The sequence below is a fragment of the Canis lupus genome, chromosome 37 (assembly GCF_011100685.1).
Source record: "Canis lupus familiaris isolate Mischka breed German Shepherd chromosome 37, alternate assembly UU_Cfam_GSD_1.0, whole genome shotgun sequence".
In the NCBI taxonomy this organism is placed as follows: domain Eukaryota; kingdom Metazoa; phylum Chordata; class Mammalia; order Carnivora; family Canidae; genus Canis; species Canis lupus.
In genome coordinates, this window is record NC_049258.1 from 11,516,129 (window position 1) to 11,543,718 (window position 27,590).

The 27,590-nt window shown below is 35.8% G+C and overlaps 2 protein-coding genes across 9 annotated transcripts in view; one reads left to right on the plus strand and one right to left on the minus strand.

The window, feature by feature from the left end:
• The window catches only part of FAM117B (family with sequence similarity 117 member B), an 84,955-nt gene extending 74,211 nt beyond the window's left edge, over positions 1-10,744 (plus strand). For 2 of the 4 annotated variants that reach the window (XM_038585422.1, XM_038585423.1), the window contains exon 8: positions 2,301-6,225. In XM_038585422.1, coding sequence (XP_038441350.1) covers positions 2,301-2,619 — 319 coding nt within the window. In that variant the 3' untranslated portion in view covers positions 2,620-6,225. Of the gene's footprint in view, positions 1-2,300; positions 6,226-9,096 lie in introns of those variants that run through there. The other 2 variants (XM_038585425.1, XM_038585424.1) reach the window with 2 other exon arrangements.
• A 6,644-nt stretch (positions 10,745-17,388) lies between these two features.
• The window catches only part of ICA1L (islet cell autoantigen 1 like), a 79,880-nt gene continuing 69,678 nt past the window's right edge, over positions 17,389-27,590 (minus strand). For 4 of the 5 annotated variants that reach the window (XM_038585427.1, XM_038585428.1, XM_038585429.1 and 1 more), the window contains exon 14: positions 17,389-20,495. In XM_038585427.1, the coding sequence (XP_038441355.1) occupies positions 20,380-20,495 (116 nt within the window). In that variant the 3' untranslated portion in view covers positions 17,389-20,379. The remainder of the gene's footprint in view (positions 20,496-27,590) is intronic. The other variant, XM_038585430.1, reaches the window with a different exon arrangement.

The following is a 27,590-nucleotide window of genomic DNA, read 5'->3' on the forward strand; positions in this document are numbered from 1 at the left end:
TAGAGGTACTATTAAAAATACAACATGGCTCTCCTTCTCTCTCTCTTCTTTCGATTAGAGGTAAGTTGGACCCACCGTTGTCTTTGCTGATAATTTATGCCTGCATTAAAAAATTACACAGGCCTTTTTAAAAAGGCAGGAAAGAATTCCTTTCATCAGTATAAGAATACCAAGAGTTACTATTCAGCCCATCCATCAGTTTTTCAGAAAGCTCTCAAACAGTCATATCCATTTTTGAGAAAAAATCCTTTTGGAATAACTTTTTAAGGAAAAGTAAAAATTTAGTTATGAGATTTTTTTTCTATTTATGGTTATTAAGTTTTGAAGAAACCTTTGAATTAGTATTAGTACTTGTAGCTTCTATTGCCTAGGTATTTATGGGTCATACACCAGTGGATTATACATTTCTTAGGTAGTATTCTAGAAAAATTTTAGAGGTCAGGAGTGATTCCTCTTGCTAGGTTGGGGTGGATCTGGAAGAGAGAAGACAAAGGAAGGTGTTTTGTTGTGGGTTTTTTGGTTTGTGGTGGAGAAGGTTGGTGCTTTTAACTGGTAAGGTTTTGTTTCTTGATCTTGGTGCTTTTGGATAAGTTATTACTGTTTATATTATTTTCTGTGTGATCTAGTTTAATGAAAGCAGTAAAGAAGTTAAGTAATTTTAAACAAGATAGCCTCAAAGAAATTAATTAACTAAAAATCTAGGCCTCATTTGGAGGAGGGTATAAAAATTGATTGGCCTTTTTTCCCTAAGATAAGAATGAAAGTGACTTCTAATAATTCCACCTTCAAAAGAAAATTCAAGTATTATTTAATTATAGAATCCTAAACTCAACATCCTGTCCTCTTCAAGGAATTGAAAACCATACTCTTGTATAGTAAAAATAGAGAATTGTGTACCCTTCTTATCACTAATCTATCCAAATACACTTGTCGCTCTAAAATTACTGGACATTTCCATCGTATATTAGAACAGTGCAAAGTAAACCATCAGTTAAATAATTTCTTTGTTCTTAGATTATTGTATTTGTCAAAGCTGTCCTTGGGTAGTAGGCACTATTAATAAAATCTGCCCACCAAAAGCATTGTCTACTTGGAGCTTCTTTTTCCCCACCCATTCCACAGGTCTGTTAATAATTTCTGATATCTTCATTTCAGATATTACTTCCCTTGTAAGCCTTCTTTCTAGCAAATTTTCCCTCTTCCTCTGTGCCACAGGTTATCCACTCCCCTGTGCTATCTCTAAACCTTATATAAGCCATTTTTATCACATCTATCAGACCTTTACAGGAGCTCTTGACCTTTTTTGTGCTGTGTGGCAAAGATTAGGGATGCTTGAAGTAATTCATAACTTGGGTGATTAATGTTTGAAGTGCAGAAAACATTAAAAATGGGATTTGTTCCATACCCAGTATCTTCCTCCCCCCATGAACTACATGGTTAATCTATCTTCTTGTAGATTGTTTCATTTTTGGGTCCCCAGAATCTGTTGCAGACTTGGCACACTTAAATTTTAATTTTTTGAATTTCATTAGGAGAGCTGAGCACCGTACTTTTATCATATAATCATACTGCCTTTTCCCACTTGAATCTTGAATCATATTGCCTTTTCCCACTTGAATCTTGATTTACTTAGGCTCTCCCACCTTAATTTCTTTTTAATTTTGTGGCACTTCCATGTTACTTTAACAATTTAATTTTTTAATATCTTTATTTTCATAGAACACCATTATTTTTATTTTGATTTTACATTTCTGTTATGTTTCTCAGAAAACCATCATGGTTAACTAAAAAAAAAAAAGTTTCAGTCAAAGAGATTTTTAAGCACACTTGAAGAGATAACTCATGCCTACCAAAGTTTTTTCGTGCAGTCATGGAATTTAGCAAAAGACTTGCCTTCTCCCTTCAAAATAGTACAGGCTTTGGAAAAACTGTAGTAAGTGGAACATATTTTTGTCTTTAAACATGTAGAATTTCTTTTGCTTTAGGAAGTTCTTTATAATGGGTGTCTTAGACCTCAGTGAGATGCAGTGGTCACCAGCCTGAGTCACCTGTATGGTGCATGAGGCTCTCCAGGGAATTGAAAGCAGCAAAGACGTATGATGTCCTTTTGGCATTCTAAGATATATATTTTGAATTATGTGTCTAATTCCAATTTGGCCTAGAGCATTTGAAGCTTTTGATATAATCTGAGTTTTATATTCATGTATCTCTAAGTTATCTGTTTAGAAAAAAAATAATAAAAGAACTTAACTTCATTGTTCTGTGACTTAAAACTTCTGGGTTGTCTGTTCTGTGCCTAGGCCAAAACAGCTTCACGAAATCCCAGCCTTTTACTGTCCTGACAAAAACAAGGTGAATTTCATTCCTAAAAGCGGCTCTGCCTTCTGCCTCGTCAGCATCCTCAAGCCACTCCTTCCCACACCAGATCTTACCCTCAAGGGCTCTGGTCACAGTCTGACAGTTACCACTGGCATGACAACCACTCTGCTGCAGCCTATTGCTGTGGCCTCCCTGTCCACAAACACAGAGCAAGACCGAGTCTCTCGAGGAACGAGTACAGTCATGCCATCGGCCTCTCTACTCCCACCACCAGAACCAATTGAGGAAGCTGAAGGATAGGTCACAGGGCTGTGTGGCCATTTTTCTGGGCAACTGAGAACCTCCTCAGATCATTTCATTGTGATGGCATCGCGAGCTCCCAGTTGGCTGTGGTATGCTCCAGCTTTCCAGGGTGACACGTCACAGTATGACTTCTGGAAGAAGGCAGCGCCCTCTGATGGCTTTGCTCCCTCATTGCTTAGCCTGCTTTTTCTTAAAGCACTGGTTGAAACAAGAAAGGTCTCACTCTTTACTTTTGGAGGGCCAATATCATTGTTTTTTTGTTTTCAAATTAAACTTCTTTTTTAAAAAAAAACTAATCTCTGCAAACCTAATTCCTGAAGGGAGACATGAATGATGCTGCAAGAACCATCTTTTATATGAAAATGACTATTTTATAATACCAATGTTACATTTTCTGAAACGTAGCAAACAGGATGTTCAAAGATTCTTTGGTGGCCTCTTGTTTCTTGTTTCCCTTTCTAGATGTGTGCTTTTCTCAGCTGTTTTCAGCTTTGGGACCAAAGGGATTGTTGACATTTTCCCAGCAATCTTAATCTCATGACTATGTTCTTCTCCCAAACAAGAATTGATAGGTAAATGCATTGGACAAATATATAATGAGATAAAAAGCAATATTAAATATTAGTACATTATGTGATTTATGTTTTTTGGTGTCAGAAGTTTGTGCTTTGGGTGAAATACTTGTAAAACTGCTGTTTTCTTCACTACACCTGTACACATTTCACCATGTGGTCAGAAAAGTTATAGTCTGGAAACAAGTGCTTTAATATGTTCTCACCCGTCATTGGAACTTGGTTTAAAAGTCAGTGAGCCAAAAGGAAATTACCCAGTGTTGATTGCTAGCTAGGAGTAAGGAGCCCCCTTGGTTTTTTACAAAATACTTGCCACATGATCTCCCTTTATCATCACTGTATCATAGTTCCAAGAGGTCCTAAAATAACTGTGCATGGATTTCCTCCTTTGCTTTTGTGATGTTGTTGTCTTGTGGATTTGGTCAGGGTTAGTAGTTTGCCAGGAGTGTAATCCATTGAATAGCAATCCGTAGTCACAGAGTCTTGCGACTGACATTTTCTTTATGGTGGTTGGCACTGAGATATGTTGCTTATAGATTTTGCTAGTTTTCCCTCCAGCATTCCACACAGTGGGGAAGACCGGCCAGGAGAGCTTTGGAGCATATTAAACAACAGGAATCTTTGAAAAATCCATACAGTTTTGGGTTTAGGCTCATCTTAATACAGTCACTGCCAGTATCACATGACAACAGTATTTCATGTTTGTGTATATGGTAGTGAAATTAAGGAGCAGCTCTTTTTTAAAATGAGTTTCAGCAAACAGTAATTGATAAAAAGCATCCTTCTAAGATCTTCATATACTACCTATGATGCAATAATTTAATATTCCTATACATATAGGGAGAAATTTAAATACTTGTAAAAGGGATACAGTTTAGAAGGTTAATACGTCAGTTTGTTCAGACATATACCATCAGAGGAAACCTAGTGGTAGCAATAAATCTTCTGAAAGGACTTCTTATATTCATGCACCTTTAAAACATCTAACTAATTAAAATTATGCCCTGTGAAGTTTAAGATGGAGATGTATTTAGGCAAATTAGATAAATTCAGACCTTAGAATAAGTTTGTCAGGTTTCACTTGGTAGCACTGATGAATTTTGGTAATTTCTCCATCCAAAACTAGCTTACTTGGATTTATAGTACATTGTGGCTTCTAAATCACTAAAACTCAGTTATTCAGGGTCTAAATTTTCTGGTTGGTTGGTTTTTTGAGAAGAACCTTGATTCTTTGCCTTATTTGTTATTATGTGTCTTGACTTTACCATTTCACCACTGAGAACTGCTCTATCAAAAGTGCAGAAGAAAAGGTAAAACTCATCAGGTGAGTTGGTATGAATGGTAGGAGGAGGAAGTTTAAACAAGTTTCTAAAAAAAAAAAAAAAAACCCTCAGTTTTTGGATTACTTGAATTCCATTAAATCTGTGGGTTTTTTCTTTACCTTACACTTACTTTCTTCTGTCCATTCCTGTAAATGACAAGGGTATTTTGTAACTAAAATGCCACTTTATAAACCGTTTTTCCTTTTACTCTGTTGTGCATATTTGTATAATTCACATCTTTCTGTAGAGTGTCCTATATCCTTAAAGTAATTTAAAACTAGAATGGGAGAACAAGTTTAAAAGTTATAATTTACATAGTCTTATAAGTGGAACTTTTAAACGTTTGGTTGTAAGGAGAATGTGAATTTGCAGGTAAATTAATTGTATGGCAACCAAACATATCCCTCGGGTTTGGGAGAAATAGAGCCTGAGATTTGAAAGACAAAAAGGTACAAGGTACAAACAACTCTAACTGCCAGTGCCAAAGGGCTAATTTTTAAGCATATGAGCTTTATTGCAGTCTTGAAAAAATATTAACCATAGGTCCATTCAGCTCTTTTGCTTAACCCTTAGTTCACAGATGGCTGATTAAAAAAAAAAAAAAAATGGATCTACTTTCAAGAGAATATTTTCTAAAATTACATTCCATAATTATCTTGCTATTCTGTAGAAAACTGTACAGAAGATAAATTAGAATAGCTTCAATGGGAATATAATTTAAATTTTTTAAAGTTTTAAATAAATTTACTTCCATTGCAGTAAAAGAAATAGGTGGCATGTATATTTTGGCAAAAGGAGCTATTCTCTGATTATTTACTTTGTCTTAAGTTATTTCTCTTGATTTCTTCCTTATGATGATGAAAACATAGAAATTTATTGTTTCTGATTATGACTAAGTCTATTACTTGTCATGGCTTTTGTTAGCAATTATATTTTTAAAATATCTGTTCTGCCTCTTTGGTTAATATGATGAGCATGGATGCCAAAATTATTTTGAACTAGAGTCTTCATTTTGTTTAAAATATTTCTTACACTTATGATAAGCCAAATCAGCCTTTTAGAAGGTGCTATTGCTAACTGTGGAATAACTGGCAAGAAGAAAGGCTTTTTTTTTTCCTTTTTTTTTTCTTTTCTTTTTAATGGCTGGCTTTTACCGGAAAAGAGATATTTTAAAAAATGGCAGAATTTCTAGCCTTCTGTATGTCCAAGATTAGGACTGGGTTGTCAAGATTTTCTTCTGTTAAAGGAAATAAAACTCGCCATTACTGAATTCAGCTTACTATTCTAACTTAAGATTCATTCCTTAATGCTTGGAATTTTGATGTCTCAAAACTGGACCAGTGGAAGTGCTGAATTTGCATTAAAAAAGCTAAGGATACTTCGCACTTTAAGGTTTAAGTTTTACTCTGCTTAAATTAATGATAAGCAGAGCAGCCCTGAACAATATTTTGTTTATACAATCCTGTTGAAGAATATAATTTATGTTTTTTTGAAGTCTGTATCTTTCATCTGTTTAAGCTGTGTAAATCTTTTGAAAATGCAATTTTTTTAAATTTTGTTTTTCTAACAAAAATCTCCCCCAAAAAACAGCATTTCCAATGGTGATAAATATTGTTATTATGTACTTATGTATTCCCTGTATCTGACACTTACTGCTGCCTCACAAGAAAATAGAACTTTTATGTTAAAAATAAAGTCTGTTCTTGAGAGTTTTTTTTTCCATGTGCTTTTATGAATGTTGTTGCCTCATTTCGGATTTTCTTTTCAGACACTTCTCACCTGAAATAATTTAAAGATAGTATATTCTTTTTCACAAATGTATAGAAAAATGGGTGTGTTAAGTAGCAAGATATATAATATTGTCAGTTGTTACTTCCTTGCTGTCTCTTTACTTCCTCTAGAATGCAAAATACTTGATCTTTGTGGTAAGTGATAAGCACACTGAAAGATAATATATGTTTAGAAATAATTCATTACTTCATAGTTAGAGATTTAGCTAGGACAGTCACCTAATGTTATCCTGAAGTACAAATAGAGGATTTTTTCCCTTTGTTTTGGTAATTCGTTTTTTCTAAATCAGCCATGTTCTTCCATATATACAGTGGTTTATATGTGCAAGGTAGTTGTTTAGGCTCAGGGGTTGTCTGTATTCACAGAACAGAGCTAGTTAGATATGCCCCCAATGAAGGCTGCATGCAGTATATATATAACATATAGAAAGCAGGGACACCATTTTAAGTGAAGTAAAAAGTCACTACAGAGATCAGTTATAAAAAGTAGTCATCAAATTACATTGTAAAAAATTCCGAAAATTATTTTGGGGTGGAGGTTAACTAGAATTTGGGGATAGCTAATGAATATATATTTACCTTATAACCTAGCATCAAATGCAAAGAAAATCTGAAATTGGTTCTAAATCTTCCATTTTTTTCCTCTGTCTTTCCCCTCTGTCTTTAAAGAGGTTGAGAGGAGAAAAAAAAATTTTTTTTTAAAGATTTATTTACTTGAGAGCAAGAGAGAGCAAGGGAGCATGAGGGAGGAGGGGCAGAGGGATAGGGAAAGTCTTAAGCAGACTCCACACTGAGCATGGAGCCCAACGTGGGGCTCAACATGGAGCTCAGTCTTACAACTCTGAGATAATGACCTGATCCGAAACCAAGAGTTGGTCTCTTAACCCATCTGCACCACCCACGTGCCCCGAGAAAATTTAGATCTCAATTTGGGTGTTCTTCTATTCTCCCATTTTTTATTTTGATTCATTAAATATACCACACACACACCCAGCAGTTTTTAGGTCTATAATGATCTTTTCCCTTTAAATTGCTTTTAAGTAGTTGGGTATGAAATTCAGTATCCTCTTCATAGCAATTCCCTGCCAATGTATATCAATACCGGTTTTTTTTCCTTGCTAAGATGAGGTATGCTTTAAAAATATTTTATACATCTACTAGAGCATAGTATGATAATACAAATAGCTTTTGTATCTCTTTGGTTTAATGTTTTTCAAACTGAGTCTTAAAATTAATTTAATAGGTCTAGCCAATGTTTTGTTTTTTAATGAAGCTGAATAGAAAAATAAGTATTTGGGATCCCTGGGTGGCGCAGCGGTTTGGCGCCTGCCTTTGGCCCAGGGCGCGATCCTGGAGACCCGGGATCGAATCCCACGTCGGGCTCCCGGTGCATGGAGCCTGCTTCTCCCTCTGCCTCTCTCTCTCTCTCTCTCTCTCTCTCTGTGTGTGTGACTATCATAAATAAATAAAAAAATTAAAAAAAAAAGAAAAATAAGTATTCATACATAAGGAGAATATCTGTAAAACTTTTGCTAGACATAGATACACATTAGGTTACAAAATGAATTTCATAGTATGAGAATCAAAATGATGAAAAGTACTACTCTAGATACAACTTTTGTGTGTATGTCTTTGGGTTGGTCAGTATCTTCACACAGAGATGAGAGTAGAGTCTTTAAGACATTGTTTCTAATTCCCTTTAATAAGTATCTCCAAATATCTCTGGTTTTGTAAAAATAAAATACTAGTTTGTTCTGCAGTTCACATCTTCCTCAAACTGAGAATTCATCTCTGTATACTCCTTGTTTGATTTTGGAAACTAGTGTGAATTAGTCTTGCTAAATCATTATGTTTTACAGAAGACTGTCATGGAGGCTTTGTTGGTTAAAAACCAGGAATGTAACCATTTATCTTCATTCTGTGCCTTACACAGTTATTTTTGAGATCCTTAGGATAATTCAGAGAAGATGCAGAAAAAGCCCTGGTTTTAGGGCCACAGTTTGGGGTACCAGTTCTGGTTCAGCAGCTTAATGTTCATGGGATCTTGAGCAAAAAAGACTTTTGAGCTTCAGTCTTCTTATGAGATGAGGGATATAGTGCTGTCCATTAAGTGGTTACTGAATGTGAAAGTAACTTCTAAAACTGGAAGCAAATACTTACCTCCTTTATATTTTAAGTTTATTCATTCCTTAAGAAAGCCAAAAGTTTTCAGTCATAGGAAATGGTCCCATGTAATTCATTTTAGCTTGTAAAGTTATAATACAGTTAACCCTTGAACAACATAGGTTTTTTTCAATAGATATTGGAAAAATTTTTAAAGATTTTTGATAATTTGAAAAAACAGATGAACTGTGTAGCTTTGAATTCTAAAAAATAGGTACCATGAATGTGTAAAACATATGTAGATAGTATTATATCTTAAAATATATGTAGATATATTATATCTTACCATTTACACTACCATAAAATATACACAAATCTATCACAAGTTAAAACTTACCAAAACTTAGTTGCACACATAACCATACATGGAGCCATTTGTAGTCAAGAGAAATGTAAACAAACGTAAAGATGCAGTATAAAATCACAACTGCGTAAGATTTACTGTAGTACCTACTGTATTACTGTAATCTCATTTATACCTGTGGCTATTGCGATAAGCTCAAGTGTTGCAAATATCCTCTTAAAATGCTGTGTAACACTAATCATCATGAGCGATTCATCTCTCCAGTAAACTGCATATGTCAGTAAAAAGTGATCTTGTAGTTCTCATGTATTTTTCATGTTTAGTGCAATACTGTAAAGCTTGAATAACACCATGGAACCCATATGAGGTGCCATCAGAGATGCTGGAAGTTCTCCCAAGAAGCAGAGAAAAAAAGTGGAATTGCTTGTTAACATACTATAGATTGAGATCTGAAGTGCAGTAGCAACCATTTCAAGATAAATTAATCCAGTTAAGGACCATTTGTCATATGACAAAGCAAAAGGAAAATGAAGGATTTAAAGCAGGAGAATTTAATGCCAGTAAAGGATGGTTTGATAATTTTAGAAAGTGTTTGGTTTAAAAAATGGCAAGAAAACAGAACATCTTCTGATGACCAAGAGGCAGAAGATGAGTTCCCAGATATCATTAAGAAAATAATTGAGGGGAAAGGATATCTGCCTGAATGGATTTTTAATGTAGATGAAAGTGCCCTATTCTGGAGGGAAAAATGCCAAAAGGACATTTAATAGGAAGAAAAGTGAGCATCAGGATTTAAGCCAGGATTTGCACATTTGTGCAAATGTAGTTGGATTTATGATCAGGACTGCCCTTTTCTATAAAACTGTTAATCCCCAAGTCTTGAAGGGAAAAGATAAATACTAGCAGCCAGTCTTTTGCTTGTACAAGAAGGTCTGGACAGTGAGAACTCTTTTTCTAGATTGGTTCCATTAATGCTTTGTCCCTGAAGTCAGGAAGTACCTAGCCAATGAGAGACTGCCTTTAAAAATTATTTTGATATTGGATAATGCCCCTGGCCTACCTAAAGCCCCATGAGTTCAACACCAAAGACCTCAAAGTGGTCTACTTGCCCCCAGACACAATGTCTCTAATTCAGCCTGCAGGTCAGAGGTCATAGAGACTTTTAAGTTTCATTACCCACTGTACTTAATGGAAAGCATTGTCAATGCTATGGAAGAGAGAACCCTGATAAAACATCATGGAAGTCTTGAAAGTCTCATCACTGAAGATGGGTGGCATCACTGTTACAGAAAAAGCTGTGAAAGCTATGAAATCCAAAAGAATAAATTGCTACTGGAAAAAATTGTGTCCAGATATTGTGCATGACTTCACCGGACTTATGACAGTCCATCAAGGAAATAATGAGAGATTCTGGATGTGGCAAAAAAAAAGATGTGTGTGTGAAGAGTTTCAATATATGGTTCTTGAAATTCAAGAGCTAACAGACACCACACCAGAGGAATTAACAAAAGATTTGATGGACATGGCTGCTTCGGAACCAGTGCAGCCCATGAAGGAGAAATGTAGAAGAAGCAGTGACAGAAAACAAATTGACATTAGACAATCTGGCAGAGGGGTTCCAGATATTCAAGACTACTTTTCACTTGTTTCATAACATGGACTCTTCTATGATATAATTATTGAAACTAAAGCAAATGGTGGAAGGAGATTTGATAGCATATAGGAATATTTTTAGAGAAATGAAAAAGCAAGAGTCAGAAATTACAATGTCTTTCCATAAAGTTAAACAGAGTGTGCCTGCCTCTCTGTTTCACCTCCTCTTCCACCCCAGAGACCATGAGATCGACGTTTCTCCCCTCCTCCTCAGCCTACTCAATGTGAGGATGAGGATAAAGACCTTTATGATGCTTCCACTTAATGAATAGTAACCAATCATTATGCCATGCTGTTAATAAACTTAACTGTTGTATATGTTGTGTCTTTGTGTGAAAATCTATAACTGTAAGGCAAGAACTGTGTGAGATGTTTTTGTGTCATCATATTTTAAGTATTCATTGTGAAGAACATCACGTGCAAGACTTCAAGTGGATAGCCTATCCTTACGGAGGCATAAGGTAAGTGATACTTAATATAAAATTAATGGATTAGTTTTATGATATTGCTTTCAAAGAATTATATTACCATGCAGTATGCTTCTCATAATTGAAGCAACTGTATTAGCTTATCATTACAGGTAAGTGGTATTTTTTTAAAAGTACTGTTTCTAATACTGTATTATGAATGACACTATTACTTAATGTATGCCATAAAAATATAACCATTCATTAGTGTATAAGCTAGGCTACTATGAAGCAATTGTATGCATTATACTAGGCTGTAAAGCAGTCATACTGATGCTGCTTCATTATGAATGCATGAATTCTTATGTTTGTGAATAAATATGAATTTCCTTTTCACATTATCTTCATTTTTTACGTCTAGTGTTAGCATACATAGTATCTACAGTGTCTTGTATAAAACTATTTTTTTAAATTTATTTTTTATTGGTGTTCAATTTACTAACATACAGAATAACCCCCAGTGCCCGTCACCCATTCACTCCCACCCCCCGCCCTCCTCCCCTTCTACCACCCCTAGTTCGTTTCCCAGAGTTAGCAGTCTTTACGTTCTGTCTCCCTTTCTGATATTTCCCACACATTTCTTCTCCCTTCCCTTATATTCCCTTTCACTATTATTTATATTCCCCAAATGAATGAGAACATATAATGTTTGTCCTTCTCCAACTGACTTACTTCACTCAGCTGTATAAAACTATTGATGTAACTGACAGATGATTAAACTTGTAAACACATGACATCAATAAATTACAGTACTATTCGAGTCCCAGTGGAGTCGCAAAAAAATAAAATAAATTACAGTACTATAAAGTATCTTTGACTTAATATCTTAATTTCTCTAGCTTTGTTGTAAGAATACAGTATATAGTATACAAAATGTGTTACTGGTAAGCCTTCTGGTCAATAGTAGGCTATTAGTAATTCAGTTTTGGGGGAGTCAGAAGTTACACAGAGACTTCCAATTGTGTGTATTGTGGGGATTGGCTAACCACCCTGCACTGTTCGAGGAACAGCTGTTTAGTCCAGGATATTGAGCTGAAATCCTGAGAAAAGTAGGTAACACTATTGATAGCCTACCAAGTACCAGGCACCTTATATGATAACTAAACGTTTACCCTAATCTTTACAGTAACCATATAAAGCCAAACATGGCTATTTTTACTATCTTATAGATGACCAAATTGGAATTAGATGAACTCTTTGTTGGTCATCCGGGAAATGTCGAAGTCTGGCTTTGAACCAGGTCTGACTAGGGCTCAACACAAAGCCTTACTGCTACTTCCTCCATAAGAGTGACCTTAATTTAGGTGTTGAGTATCATTGTGGATTACCTGCCATTGAGCCATTGCCTTGTTTTCATTTGCCATCCTCTTCCTTCAGCTGCTGGCAGCTTGGTTCAGAGTGTAAAGAGAAAGTATTCTAGTTAGACACCAATTTCTTACCAAAGAAGTTACTGACACAAATCTTCAAGCTGTTAGTTTTATGTTGCACAGCTGCAGAAATTCCAGAGAAATATTTTAACTTGGGGAGCACAACTTTTAGGCAGAAGCTGACTTCAATCACATTTTTGGTGGATTTTTTTTAACCTGACATTTTGAGGAAAAGATTTCCAATCTGTTCATTCATTCAATTTTTCATCAAGATATGTGTACTCCTTAATCCCCATACCCTATTTCCCCCGTTCCTCCACCCACCTCCCTTCTGGTAACCATCAGTTCTCTAAACTTAAGACTTTGTTTTGTGGTTTGTCTTTTTTCCCCTTTTCATTTGTTTCTTAAATTCCATATGAGAGAGATCGTACTGTATTTGTGTTTCTCTGGCTGACTTAATTCCCTTAACATAATAACTCTCTAGCTCCACCCATGTTGTTGCAAATAGCATGCTTTCATTATTTTGTATGGCTAAATAATATTCCATTGTGTACACACACGTGACATACATGTCACGTCGTCTTTATCCATTCATCTCTCTGGATACTTGGGTTGCTTCCATAGTTGGGCTATTATAAATAAGACTGTTTAGTGTTTTTGTATTTTTAGGGTAAATACACAGTGATTACTTGTAGAGTAGTTCTATTTTTAATTTTTTGAGGAACCTCCATACTGTCTTCGACAGTGGCTGTACCAGTTTGCATTGTCACCAGCAGTGCACAAGAGTTCCTTTTCTCCCCCCACATCCTCCTCAACAATTGTTTCTTGTGTTTTTTATTTTAGCCATTCTGATATCTCATTGTGTGAGGTGATACCTCATTGTGGTTTGGATTTGCATTTCCCTGATAAGTGATGTTGAGCCTTTTCTTCATGTGTCTGTTGGCCCTTTGGATTTTTTTTTTTTTTTTTTTTTTGAGAAATGTTATGTTTTCTTCTCATTTTTAAATTGGATTATTTGTCTTTTGGGTATTGAGTTGTATAAATTCTTCATATATTTTGGATACTAACCCTTTATTATATATGACATTTGCAAGTATCTGCTCCCATTCAGTAGGTTGCCTTTTAATTTTGCTGACTGTGTCCTTTGCTGTGTAGAAATTTCTATTTGGATATAGTCCCAATAGTTTGTTTTTGCTTTTATTTCCCTTGCCTCAGGAGACATATCTAGAAAAATGTTCTACGGCCAATATCATCGAGACATTGGCCTGTGTTCTTTTCAAGTATACGTATGGCTTCAGGTCTCACATTTAGGTCTTTAATCCATTTTGAGTTTATTTTTGTGTATGGTGTAAGAAAGTGGTCCTGTTTTCTTTTTTTGCATGTTGCTGCAGGTTTTCCCAGAACCATTTGTTAAAGAGACTGTCCTTTTCCCATTGTATATTCATTTCTCCTTTATCAAAGATTAATTGACTAAATAATTGTAGGTTTATTTCTAGGTTTTCTGTCCTATTCCATTAATCTATTTTTTTTAATGGCAGTACCATACTGTTTTGTAATGTAACTTGAAATTCGGAATTCTGTACCTCCAGTTTTTTCTTTTTCAAGATTGTTTTGGCTATTCAAGGCCTTTTGTGGTTCCATACAGATTATAGGATTATTTGTTAGTTCTTTGAAAAATGCTGTTTGTATTTTGATAGGGATTGCATTAAATCTATAGCTTGCTTTGGGTAGTATAGATGCTTTAATAATAATTGTTCTTTCAACCCATGAACATGGAATTTCTTTCATCGGTGTTTTACAGTTTTGAGTATAAGTCTTTCACTTCTTTGGCTAAGTTTATTCCTAGATATAAACTTGTTTTTGGTGTAGTTGTATGTGGGATTGCTTTCTTAATTTTACTTTTTGCTGCTTTATTATTATTGTGTAGAAATGCAACAGATTTCTGTACATTGATTTTATATCCTATGACTTTACCAAATTCATTTATCAATTGTTAGTTTTTTGATGGAATCTTCAGGGTTTTTAATATATATAATATGTCATCTGCAAATAATGAAGGTTTACTTCTTCCTTACCAATTTGGATGCCTTTTATTTCTTTTTTGTTGTCTGATAGGTGTGGCTAGGACTTCCAGCACTATGTTTAGTAAAAGTTGTGAGAGTGGAGGGTAAAAGGGTAAAAGCTCTCGGGTTTTCAACATTAAGTATGATTTTAACTGGCTTTTTCATGTTATGGCCTTTACTATACTGAAGTATGTTCCCTCTACACTTACTTTGTTGAGAGTTTTTGCATTGAATGGATGTTTTACTTTGTCAAATGCTTTTCCTGCATATGTTGAAATGATTATATCATTTTTGTTCTTTCTCTTGTTTATGTATCATGTTGAGTGATTGGCAAATATTGAACCACCCTTGCAACCCAGGAATTAATCCCACTTGATCATGGTGTATGATTTTTTTTAATGCATTGTTGGTTTGCTACTATTTTATTGAGGATTTTTGTGTCTATAATTCATGAGAGATATCGGCCTGTCCTCTTTATGTCTTTGTCTAGTTTTGGTATCAGGCTGATACTGTCCTCATGAAATGAATTCGGAAGTTTTCCATCCTCTTGTATTTTTTGGACTAGTTTGAGAAGAATAAGTATTAACTCTTCTTTAAATGTTTGGTAGAATTTGCCAGTGAAGGTGTCTGGTCCTAGACCGTTGTTTTTTGGGAGACTTCAGATTACTGATTCAATTTCCTTGGTGGTAGTTGGTCTGTTCAAATTTTGTTTCTTCCTGCCTTATTTTTAGTTAAGTATGTTTCTAGAATTTATCTACCACTTCTAGGTTGTCCCAATTCGTTGGCATATAGGTTTTCATAATATTCTGTTACAATTGTTTGTATATCTATGGTGTTGGTTGTTATTTCTCCTCTTTCATTAGTGATTTTATCTGGGTTCTCTCTCTCTCTTCTGATGAGTCCTGCTAGAGTTTATCAATTTTGTGATCTTTTCGAAGAAACAGCTCCTGTTTTCATTGATCTGTTCTATTGTTTTTTTAGTTTCTATATCATTTATTGCTGCTCTAATCTTCCTTCTTTTTGTTGGTTTTGGGTTTTATTATTTTTGTAGCTCCTTTAGGTGTAAGGTTAGGTTGTTTTGAGATTTTTCTTCTTGAGGTAGGCCTATATTACTTTAAACTTCACTTTTAGAACCACTTGTGCTGCATCCCAAAGATTTTGGATCATTATGTTTTCATTTTCATTTGTTTCCATGTTACTTTTTATTTCTTCTTTGATTTCCTGGTTGACCCACTCATTTTTTAGTAGCATGTTATTTAATCTCCATGCATTTGTGCTCTTTCCAGATTTTTCTTGTGATTGATTTCTGGCTTCAATAACATGTGATCAGAAAAGATGCATGGTAGGACTTCAGTTTTTTTGAATTTGTTGAGACTTGTTTTGTGGCCTAATATGTGATCTGTTCTGGAGAATGTTCCATGTGCAATTGAAAAAGATGTGTATTCTTATGTTCAGTATGGAATGTTATGAATAAATGTTAAATCCATCCAGTCTAGTGTGTCATTCACAGCCACTGTTTCCTTGTTGATTTTCTGTTTGGATGCTCTGTCCATCGATGTGAGTGGGTTGTTAAAGTCTTCTACTATTATATTACTGTCAATTATTTCCTTCATGTTTATTATTAACTTTTAGTATTTGTGTGCTCCCACGTTGGGTGCATAAATATTTACAGTTGTTATATCTTCTTGTTGGATTGTCCCCTTTATTCTTACATAGTGTCCTTGGTCTCTTGTTACAGTCTTTGTTTTAAAGTCCAGCTTATCTGGGGGTGCCTGGCTGGCTCAGTTGGAAGAGCAAGTGATTCTTGATCCTGGGTGTTGTGAGTTCAAGCCCCATATTGGGTGATAAACTTAAAAAAATTAAGTCTAGTTTGTTTGGTACAAGTATTACTACCTCAGCTTTCTTTTGACATTTATTTGCATGATAAATATTTCTCCATCGCCTCACTTTCAAAATGTGTCTTTCAGCTGAGATGAGTCTCTTGTAGGCAATATATAGAAGATCTGGTCAAAAGTAATATTCTAATCTTAATTTGGTATGCTCATTTCAGACAGAAGACAAAGTGAAATCACCTGGATCACAATTTATGTATCAGGCCAAAGTTACTATAAAATAACTATGATATTAATAGTGGTTATTCTGAATGGCAGAGCTGTGGGTGATTTTTTCCTAAATGAGAGAGTATTACTTTGAAATGGGAAAAAGGAAACGTTTTCCTTTTTTTTTTTTTTTTTTAATTTTTATTTATTTATGATAGTCACAGAGAGAGAGAGAGAGAGGCAGAGACACAGGCAGAGGGAGAAGCAGGCTCCATGCACCGGGAGCCCGATGTGGGACTCGATCCCGGGTCTCCAGGATCACGCCCTGGGCCAAAGGCAGGCGCCAAACCGCTGCGCCACCCAGGGATCCCCGTTTTCCTTTGATGTAAAAACATGCACTTCAAAATCTTAGTTATTAACACCACCCAGATCTCCTTTTTGTATTTACTCTGCTTGTTGATCAGTTATTTATACCACTGAAGGAAGAACCATGTTTTGACTTTAAATGCCAAGGAGAGTTAATTCAGCTTCTTACTTTTTTTAAATGGTACATAAAAAAGGAGGAGGTATTTTGTGGTTGGCATATTGATGTGACCTATCCTGTTCAATAGGTTTTCACTGCCATATTTAAATAACTTACCATTTATATTTTATGTGCATTACTTTCAATGCTGCTGAATTAACATTTAAAGTTTGTATTTCCTTCCTAGTTTAATTTCAGTATCCCAAGTTCTGGGAGCACTTCATTGCTCAAGGTCAGAAAATGTGGGGCTCTGCCGATACTATAAAGATATATATAAACTAGATTGATTTTGGCTTTCTTCTTTTTATTCATGCCTTCAGCAAATCAGGTTAAATACTATGCTTATATTTCATGGGTTATTATTTCTAGGTTCAAAATTTTGACATTTGATGGTTTGTCTTTTGTTACTGATTGTATTTACACAAAAAACACATTCTGTTATTTCCCATATCTTATAATGTCCCATCTGTATGAAGTTAAAAAGAATCAGTCTCACAAAGATATTAATTGTCTTGGTTTTATTTTCATTCTGTGTTATCTATATATCAATTCAAACTACCTTTTTAATACTACGGTCCTGAGGTGTAAAACTCAAATTTTTGAATAAGTTAACAATAATTGGATTTATATTTAATACTTTAGGAAAACAACTTTTCTGTTTTATGCTGTTTTATAATCTTTATTAAAAGAAGCTCAGAAAAATAGAGCACAAACTTCCCTTGTTCTTATGCTGTAAGACCTCTACATTTCCGGACAGTCTATAAAGATAGTTATGTGAAATAAATATCCATAGTTGAAATACAAACACTGAATTTCATTGTGCAAATACTGAAACCTATTTTTTTTTTTTAAAATACAGTTTGTTTCTAACCATATCAGAGCTGTTTTACAGTTAATGAAGGATTTCAAAAAATACAAAGTTACACCAATCTGATCTTAATATGCCCTGGTATTCCTGTCTCACTTGTAAAGTTGTTGTAAGAAAGATTAGACAAATTTTAGTTTTTCTGGGGCTTTTCTAAGGTTAAATGCATTCTTTTTTGGTATTAAAAAACAGAAGATGTTTTCCCCCATTTAATATAAAAACATCCATTTACTTTGAAAGAGTTCTCAGTCTACCTCTGGTTAAGGTTATTTCTTATTGAGTGTTTGATCTAGATTTAGACAAATAGCAAGTGATCACCTTTCTGTTCTATGTTTATCGTGTCCTTCCTTTACTCTTTCCTGAGTGAGTGGTTCATTTCCTTTATTAACAATCTAGGAATAATATAGCCAGATTTCTGTTTCTGGTCTCTCAGTAAATGAACTTCAAATAATTAATCTTAAAAAACTATGATTACCTTCATTTTAATAACAAAGTTTTCAATGTGCTCTTCAAAAACGGAGTTGTGAGATTTGTTGATATTATAACTGAACTTGCTAAGGCAGTTAATGTTGCTTTTGGATTAAATGGGCAACTACATACTCTGAGAGAAGAAATGTTAAGATACTCTAAGAACTGAGTAACAAAAACCTATTGTGCACTTCTATTTTTTTGAGGACTTTTGTTTTTTGGAAATTGAGTGCAATGTGAATACATTGATAATCTGGGATTCAGGCATCTGGCTTGGAGAGATCAGTAGTTTTCCTGTTAAGGTGTCTTTTTTATTTGAGGTAACAGGGACTTTGCATGCATGTGAAGGGAAATATGCAAATATTTTTTAACTAATACATTAGTGAAATAGAATTAGTGAAAGAAAAATGGCACAAGCTCAAGATACAAAGCTTTTTTTTTTTTTAAGTATTCAAAGTTGAGCGCACAGAGTCACCAAACATTTATAATTTAGATTGTGATTATGAATCACAAACCTTGGTGATTGAATCTTCTGGAGAATTTCGCTGAATAAAAAGGAAGTGGTAGAAATGCTTCTGACTAAAAGGATAACCAAATAAAGATATAGGAATAAGCATGAATAGACTATATAACATTTTCCTGAGTCCGTATTTCTGACCCTCAGATAAGGTCTTTCCAGCCTATGTCATACTACACCATACTAGAGATTTTCTGGAGAGCTCGTGGGCAGTTCATGATGTAGCTAGGCCTGAATGCAGTACATGGAGGCGGACTGCACTTTACCCACTCTGGTCCATTTCTTAAAAGTGTTCTATTTTACAGTGACTCAGACGTTACAAGCCATTCTCTTGTAAACAATAAATAAGCCTGTTTAAAACTAGGAGCACATGGAAACAGCTGTGAACAACTTAGTTAAAATGTTCCCTTATGGAGATGCAAGGAACTGAAGGACAAAAATAAGACACCCGAAGCACTGCCTCAAATCTGAAGGATGGGCAAGAAAAAAGAACAGGAAATTGAGTGATATGTATATACAGTGTCTATGGGTTCATTGGCCTACACTAACTTCCTCCAGTAAGGGTTTTTCCTCAGTAATCAAATAGAGCCTCAGATTATGTCACCCACAGAAAGGGAGGGAAAAGTGGAAAAATAAGACCCTTTCTGATATGTAGAGTCTTCTGTGACTGCCAGAAAAGTAATCTGGATTAAATCACATCAAGAAATAGGTTATGATTGTACAAGGATAAGCTTAGAATTTTTCCCTCATTCAGACAGAAGTTTCAGGGTAATTTCAGGAATACTATTGCCAGTTGCTTAGGGATTATTCTCCCCTTTTCTTTTCAGAAAGAATATGAATACTGTACATTATGGTAGCAATGTGTGAAAAACCAGGCCTAAAGACACCTGTACAATGTCTTGAATATTACTGGACATTCTTGTGGTTTAGGAAATGGGTTTGAGTTTCTACAGAGGATGGATTTAGCAAATAAATCATCCTGCTACTTTCCCATGAAAATTCAATATGGGATTGGGGGGGGGTGTCCATGATTTTGTATGAAGGAAAAGAACTAAGTAATATTACATTTTAGCCTCCAAGTGGAGAAAAGCACCAAGTTTCTCTGTGATTTCATTAAAGCAAACTGAGTTCTCAAATCTTACTCTATTTTTCTAACTAAAGACAAAACTGATCTGGTTCTAGTGCTATTTTCCACAACAGAAAATTCCCCCTACTATGGTTTTATTTAAAAACCAACCCTAAATCACAACCCAATTTACATGCTGTCTTTATCCACATACAGAATTCTCACAGCCAGCAAGGCAATTTACACGTAAAAGGCTTTCCAAAGAAATAAGCCCAATTCCTTATTTACAGAAGTATTCCTACCTATTATTTTGAAATAACTTTTTTGGTATCTATTTTCAGACTCAATAGTTCATAATATTTTCCACTTATTATCAACAATTGCAAATCCAAGATATTAAAGAAATACTTAATCTATTCAAATGTAATCCTTACCATCTCCTTAAAGTTGGCTGAAAAGTGTTATATTCATAAACACGATGCTTTTGTGTATGGGTTACAATATAAACTCCTTTCCACAAAGGCAATATGTTGTAAAATTGATGTCTCAAGGCCACTGAAGTGACGACATAATTTCAGTCAAGCATTAAGAAGTTCATCATCTGAGTGTCCAATAGCATCTGGGTTTGAAAGTGGATCCAAGTCTGCAAATAGATTGAACCAGGCCGACATGTCTTGGTTACCATTGTTGGGAGCTATTAAAGAAGAAAAAACACATTGAAGATTTTTAACGTGATTTTAAAAATCACATTACCATTTATGTAATTTTTAAAGTAGATGCTTTTTTTTAATAAAAAAAAATTAAGACAACTGATAATTTTGAAAAGCTAATGCAGAGATCTTGTGCTTTTCTGAGTTCCTTAAATGTACGTGATGTTACTCTGAGAAATTATTAAAAGTGAAAAGGCAGGCAGTAATAAAGTCTTAGAAACAGATAATTTATAGAAGTCTCTCAGGTAAGGTTCAAAAGTAAAAGTAACCTTTGTTTCTACAAAGTAGGAATATTACATTTGTGTTTAAAATCTACATTTATTATAAAATATTAAACATGGAGGAAGAAAACCCTTCTGATTCTATCATATTAACATACCCAGCAGTTCTCATTTTGGTTTATAGTTGTTTCCTTTGTCTTTTCCATGTACATTTTACAAATTTTTGATAGATATTTTATGGAGTAGATTGTGTCTCAGATACAACTTTCTGTTAACCAACTCCCTCTCACCTCCCTGCAGAGACTGGAAAATCACATATCAATAGTCTCCAGGTTGTGCTGTGGCAGATATTTCAAGGATATACATTTAGGCTGAAGGCTGAGACTAGTAAAAAAAATACACAATGGCACAGACAGTGAGTCATCTCAGAAGGCTAGGCTCTTGAGGGTTGAGACCCAGGGGACAATCTAAAGACCTGCATATGAGACAGGACAGTGGGCAGGCAAGCCATACTCAGAAGAGTCTAAGGCAACCCTCTTTTATAACCATGGTTTCCCACTTTCTGCAGATCAGAGGGCTGTAGTTTGGACTGTGGGAATTCCAAGCCTCAAAGATCAGGAAAAGTGAAAAGCTTCCATGTATTTCTAGGAACCCAAAATTAGTGATACCTACATAAGTTCTGGCCTTGAGTCTTCAGCACACTACCTAATAATAAGTAATAATGGGGACGTCATATAACCCCACAAGCTCTTATTTCCTCATCTGTAAAGTAATAATCATTAAACCAAGATACCTGAGAATAAACAGGGGCCTATTGAGGATTATTAAGCTGGGGGCACCTGAGTGGCTCAAATTTTTTTTTTTTTTTTACTTTCATTAAAAAAACCCTTTATATATAAAAAAAAAAGACCCTTTATAGTCATTTCATGTCGGTTGGAAATCACATAAGTTAGGCAGAAAAATAACCCAGGGGACAGATACAAAGGGATGGCATGGCATTTCCCCAACAGGTCTCTGCTCCACAGGTGGCAGGTGGGGCCAGGGCAGGCCTGGGGCATCTACGCATGACAGGTGGGCCTGGCCACCAGGGCTCAGCTATCCTCCTCGTCCAGGGACTCTGAGTCCATCCGCACCCTTGAACGCTCCTGCCGCTCCTTCCGGGTGCATCCAGCTCGGAGCCCTCACACGCATTGTCATTGTGTAATGGCTGTTCAGAGGAGCCACAGCCTGGCCCCTCCTCGGAGTTCTGTCCTCCCTCCTGCTCCTTGTCTTCCATGCTCTCCCCTTTCTGGGACATGGCCTCACCGTTCACCAGGGCTGAGAGATCAGCATTTGCCTCATCCTCTACCCTCTCCATGGGCGCCTCCTCTCCAGCCAGTGCCTCCTCGGCCTTCTCCACCCCAGCTCTGGTCGCCATCTGGATGGCCTCAATCCCTTCTTGATTTTTGGCTGAGGTCATGATCTCAGTCAGGCTTGTGATCTCAAGCCCTGCACCAGGCTCCATGCTCGGAGGGGAGTCGGCTTCCTTTCCTCTTTTTTTTTAAGATTTTATTTATTTATTCATGAGAGATACACATAGAGAGAAAGAGAGAGACAGAGACAGGCAGAGGGAGAAGCAGGCCCCATGCAGGGAGCCCGACATGGGCCTCGATCCCGGATCTCCAGGATCAGGCCCTGGGCTTGGGCTGAAGGCGGCGCTGAACCCCTGAGCTACCCAGGCTGCCCTCCTTTCCTCTTCCTCTTCTTCACCACCACTCACCCCCCAATCTACCATGCTCACTCACTCTCTGTCTCTCTCAAAATAAATTAAAATCTCTTGGGCAGCCTGGGTGGCTCAGCGGTTTAGCGCCGCCTTTGGTCCAGGGACTGATCCTGGAGTCCTGGGATCGAGTCTCATGTCGGGCTCCCTGCATGGAGCCTGCTTCTCCCTCTGCCTGTGTCTCTGCCTCTCTCTCTCTCTCTCTCTTTCTCTCTCTCTGTGTCTCTCATGAATAAATAAAATCTTTTTAAAAAAACAAAATAAATTAAAATCTTTAAAAAAAAATTATGCTGGAATAAGCAAGAAAAATCCCAAACGACAGAACTATACTCCTAAAGGAGCTAGAAAATGAACAATCAAAACCCAAAACCAGTAGAAGGAAATAATAAAGATTAGACTAGAAATTAACAAGAAACAAAACAACAACAACAACAACAAAAAAAAAACAATAAAACATGCCAATCAAACCAGGAGCTGGTTCTTTGAAAAGACCACAAAATTGATGGTAAGCCTTTAGCCAGACTTATTAAAGGACTCAAAATCAGATATGAAAGAGGAGAAATAACGAACACCACAGAAAGGATTGTAAGAGAACATTATAAAAAGTATATGCCAACAAACTGGGCAACATAGAAGAAATGAATACATTTGTAGAAACATATAATCTTCCAAAACTAAATCAGGAAAAAATAGGAAATTTGAACAGACCAATTACTAGCAAAGAAATTGAATCAAAAATTTTAAAAATCCCAACAAACAAAAAGCCCAGGACCATCTGGGCCCATTTGCCTTCACTGGCAAATTCTACCAAACATTTAAAGAAGAATTAATACCTATTCTTCTGAACCTGTTCCAAAAAAATACAAGAGGAAAGAAATCTTCCAAATTCATTATATGAAGCCAGTATTACACTGATACCAAAACCAGATAGACCCCACAAAAGAAAAAGAAAACAAACCCTACAGGCCAATATCTCTGATGAACACAGATGCAAAAATTCTCAACAAAATAGTAGCAAATTCAACAATACATTAAAAAATCATGATCAAATGTGATTTATTCCTGGGATGCAAGGGTGATTCAATATTTGCAAGTTAACCGAGATAGATACATTACATCACGAGAAAAGATAAAAATCACATCATTCCAATGGATGCAGAAAAAGCACTTGGACACCTGGGTGGCTCAGTGGTTGAGTGTCTGCCTTCAGCCTAGGGCATGATCCTGGGAGTCTTGGGATCTAGTCCCACATCGGGCTCCCTGCATGGAGCCTGCTTCTCTCTCTGCCTGTGTCTCTGCCTCTCTCTGTGTGTCTCTCATGAATAAATAAATTTATATATGAAAAAAAAAAACACCTGACAAAGTATAAAATTCAGGATAAAAACCATCAACAAAACAGGTCTAGATAGAAGGAAACATACCTCAAAATAATAAAAGCCTTATATAAAAACCCACAGCTAACATACTAAATGGGAAAAAACAAAGGTTTTCCTCTAAGGTCAGGAACAAGACAAGGATGTCCACTCTCACAACTTTTATTCTACATAGTGCTGGAAGTCCTAACCACACCTATCAGACAAAAAAAAGAAATAAAAGGCATCCAAATTGATAAGGAAGTAGTAAAATGTTCACTATTTGTAGATGACATTATACTATATATGGAAAACCTGAAAGACTCTATACCAAAAAACTGATAGAACTGATAAATTCAGTAAGGTTGTAGGATATAAAATCAATGTACAGAAATCTGATGCATTTCTATAGCTAATAATGAAGCAGTAAAAAGTGAAATTAAGTAAACAGTTCCATTTACAATTGTATCAAAAATAAAATACTCAAGAATAAACTTAACCAAGGAGGTCAGAGACCTGTACTCTGAAAACTATACAACACTGGTGAAAGAAACTGAAGATGACACAAAGAAATGGAAAGATATTCCATGCTCATGAATTGGGAGAACAAATACTGTTAAAAATCCATACTACCCAAAGCAACCTACAGATTTAATGCAATCCCCATGAAAATACCAATGGCATTTTTCATAGAACTTAGAACAAATGATCCTAAAGTCTGCATGGAACCACCAAAAACAATCCTGAACAGCCAAAGCAATCCTGAAAAACAAAACTGAAGGAATCACAATCCCAGATTTCAAGATATATTACAAAGCTAGTAATCGAGACAGTAATCAAAGTTATCAAAACAGTACTAGCACAACAATGGAGACATAGATCAATGTAACAGAATAGAGAACCCAGAAATAAACCCACAATCATATGGTCCATTATGACAAAGGAGGCAAGAATATGCAATGGGAAAAAGTCCAACAAAAAGTGTTAGGAAAACTGGGCCACTTTTCTTACACCATACACAAAAATCAACTCAAAGGGGATTAAAAACCTAAAGCAATAAAAATCCTAGAAGAGAGCAGAGCACAGGCAGTAATTTCTGTGACATACTTCACATAGCAACTTCACTCTAGAGAGGTCTCCTGAGGCAAGAGAAACAAAAGCAAATATAAACTATTGGGACTGCCTCAAAATATAAAGCTTCTGCACAGCAAAGGAACCAATCAATAAAAAGACAACCTATTGAATGGGAGAAGATATTTGTCAATGACATATCTGATAAAAGGTTAGTATCCAAAATATATACAAATATATACAAATCAACACCCAAGAATCCAATTAAAGTGGGCAGAAGATTTGAACTGACATTTCTCCACAGACATGCAGATGGCCAACAGACACATGAAGGAGACGTTCAGTATTACTCATCATCAGGGAAATGTAAATCAAAACCACAATGGGGGATGCCTGGGTGGCTCAGTGGTTGAGCCTCTGCCTTTGGCTCAGGGTGTGATCCTGGGTCCAGGGATCAAGTCCTACATCGGGCTCCCTGTGAGGAGCCTGCTTCTCCCTCTGTCTCTGCCTCTCTCTGTGTGTCTCTCATGAATAAATAAAATCTTAACAAAAAAAAACACACACAATGAGGTTTCACCTCAGAGCTGTCAGAATGGCTAGACTCAAAAACACAAGTGTTGGCAAGGCTGTAGAGAAAAAGGAACTCTTGTGCACTATTGGTGGGAATGCAAACTGGTATAGCCACCGTGGAAAACTGTGTGGAGGTTCCTCAAAAAATTAAAAATAGAATTAGCATATGATCCAGTAATTCCACTACCAGATATTTATCCAAAAAGGTACAAAAGCACTAAGCCAAAAAAAGATATATGTACCTCTATGTTTACTGCAGCATTATTTGCAATAGTCAAAGTACGGAGACAGTCCAAGTGTCCATCAGTAGATGAGTAAAGAAGAGGTAGTTTATATGTATACTATGGAATGTTAGCCATAAGGAAGAGGGAAATCTTGCCATCTGCAACAATACTGATGGATCTAGAGGGCATAATGCTAAGTGAAATAAGTCAGAGAAAGGTAAATACCGTATGATTTTACTCATTGTTGAATTTAAGAAATAAAACCAGTAACGGAAAGAAGAGATAGACAAAATAATAGACTCTTAAATTTGGAGAACTCATGGTTACCTGAGGGAGCATGTTGGGGGATGGGAGAAATAGATGAAGGGGATTAAAAGTACACTTATTGTTGATAAGCACTGGATGTTGTATGGAAATGCTGAATGAATTATTGTAATGTACACCTGCAACTAATATAACACTGTATGTTGACTATACTAGAATTTTTTTTTAAATAACTGAAAAAATAATTATACTGCAAGAATAGGTGTCAACCAGGATATGTCATTCCTGTAGTCATTCCAGTAATATCTGACCTTCTTGGTGTAGCTGTGGAGAGGTTCTGGTAAGTATATGAAATCCTGTAAGCATTTTACAAACATGGGATGGTTTTATATTGATTTGTCACAGTGGAAAATGAAAGAGGCTCTCCTTGTGTATACTTTTCTTGCCTCCAGAAATTCTTATGGAATAAATAGCAAATGAGTTATACTGAAAATGTAATATATATATAGAAAAAAAGAGTCCAAATAACTGTCAATAGTTTTCATAAGATAAAAGCAACTGTAAACAATGTCAATTCAAGACATAAAACAAGGGGATCCCTGGGTGGCTCAGCGGTTTGGTGCCTGCCTTTGGCCCAGGGCGTGATCCTGGAGTCCTGGAGTCCCGAGATTGAGTCCCATATCGGGCTCCCTGCATGGGGCCTGCTTCTCCCTCTGCCTGTGTCTCTGCCTCTCTGTGTCTCTCATGAATAAATAAATAAAATCTTAAAAAAAAAAAGACATAAAACAAGACTACTCCTTAGAAGCTACCCTTGTGACCCCCTTCCAGTCACTGTTCACACCCCACCCTCCAACCTAGCAAACATTGAGATAAATTCCATCTTAAGATGGCTATTAGCAGCAGTGTTGTGACAACATTCTTGTGTATACATTTTGGTCAACAAATGGATGCACTTCTGCACTCAGAAGTGGAAATGCTTGGTCTTGTGTATTATATGTATGTATATCCAATTTTAGTAGAAACTGCTAAACAGTTTTCCAAATGGTAATGTGAATTTGCATTCCCATGGGCAGTGTCGGTTCCTCCACATCCTTGTCATCACATGGGATTTTCTATTTTTCATTTTAGCCATTTTGGTTGGTGAATAATGGAATTGCATTTTGGTTTTAAGTTGCATTTCTTCAAGGATTAGTGAAGTTGGGTAATGAATTTGGGGGGGTAATGAATTTTAAAGCTGTTGAGAATTTCAATTTTTATTAAAACTCTCAGGCTTAATTTCATTATCTTGAAGCCTCAATGATTATAGGCAAATAGCAGCTTTCCCAATATTTCTCAATACTTCTTTCCCAAGTTCACTTATGAAATTTACCTTATAGTCTCTATTTTAAATGATTACACACAAATTTAGTTTTAGTGGGTTTTAAAAATGAAAATTATAATTAGGCTGAATCCCAAAGGGATGGCCCCACATCACAGATTCACCCCCAGATAGTGTGAATCTGTGATTAGGAATTGATGGATTTTCCAATTGATTTTTCCCAAAGTACTGGTAAGAATAGGATTCTAAGAGTATGATACATATCAACAAATAAATTAAAAATGAGGGACAAGAGAAAGC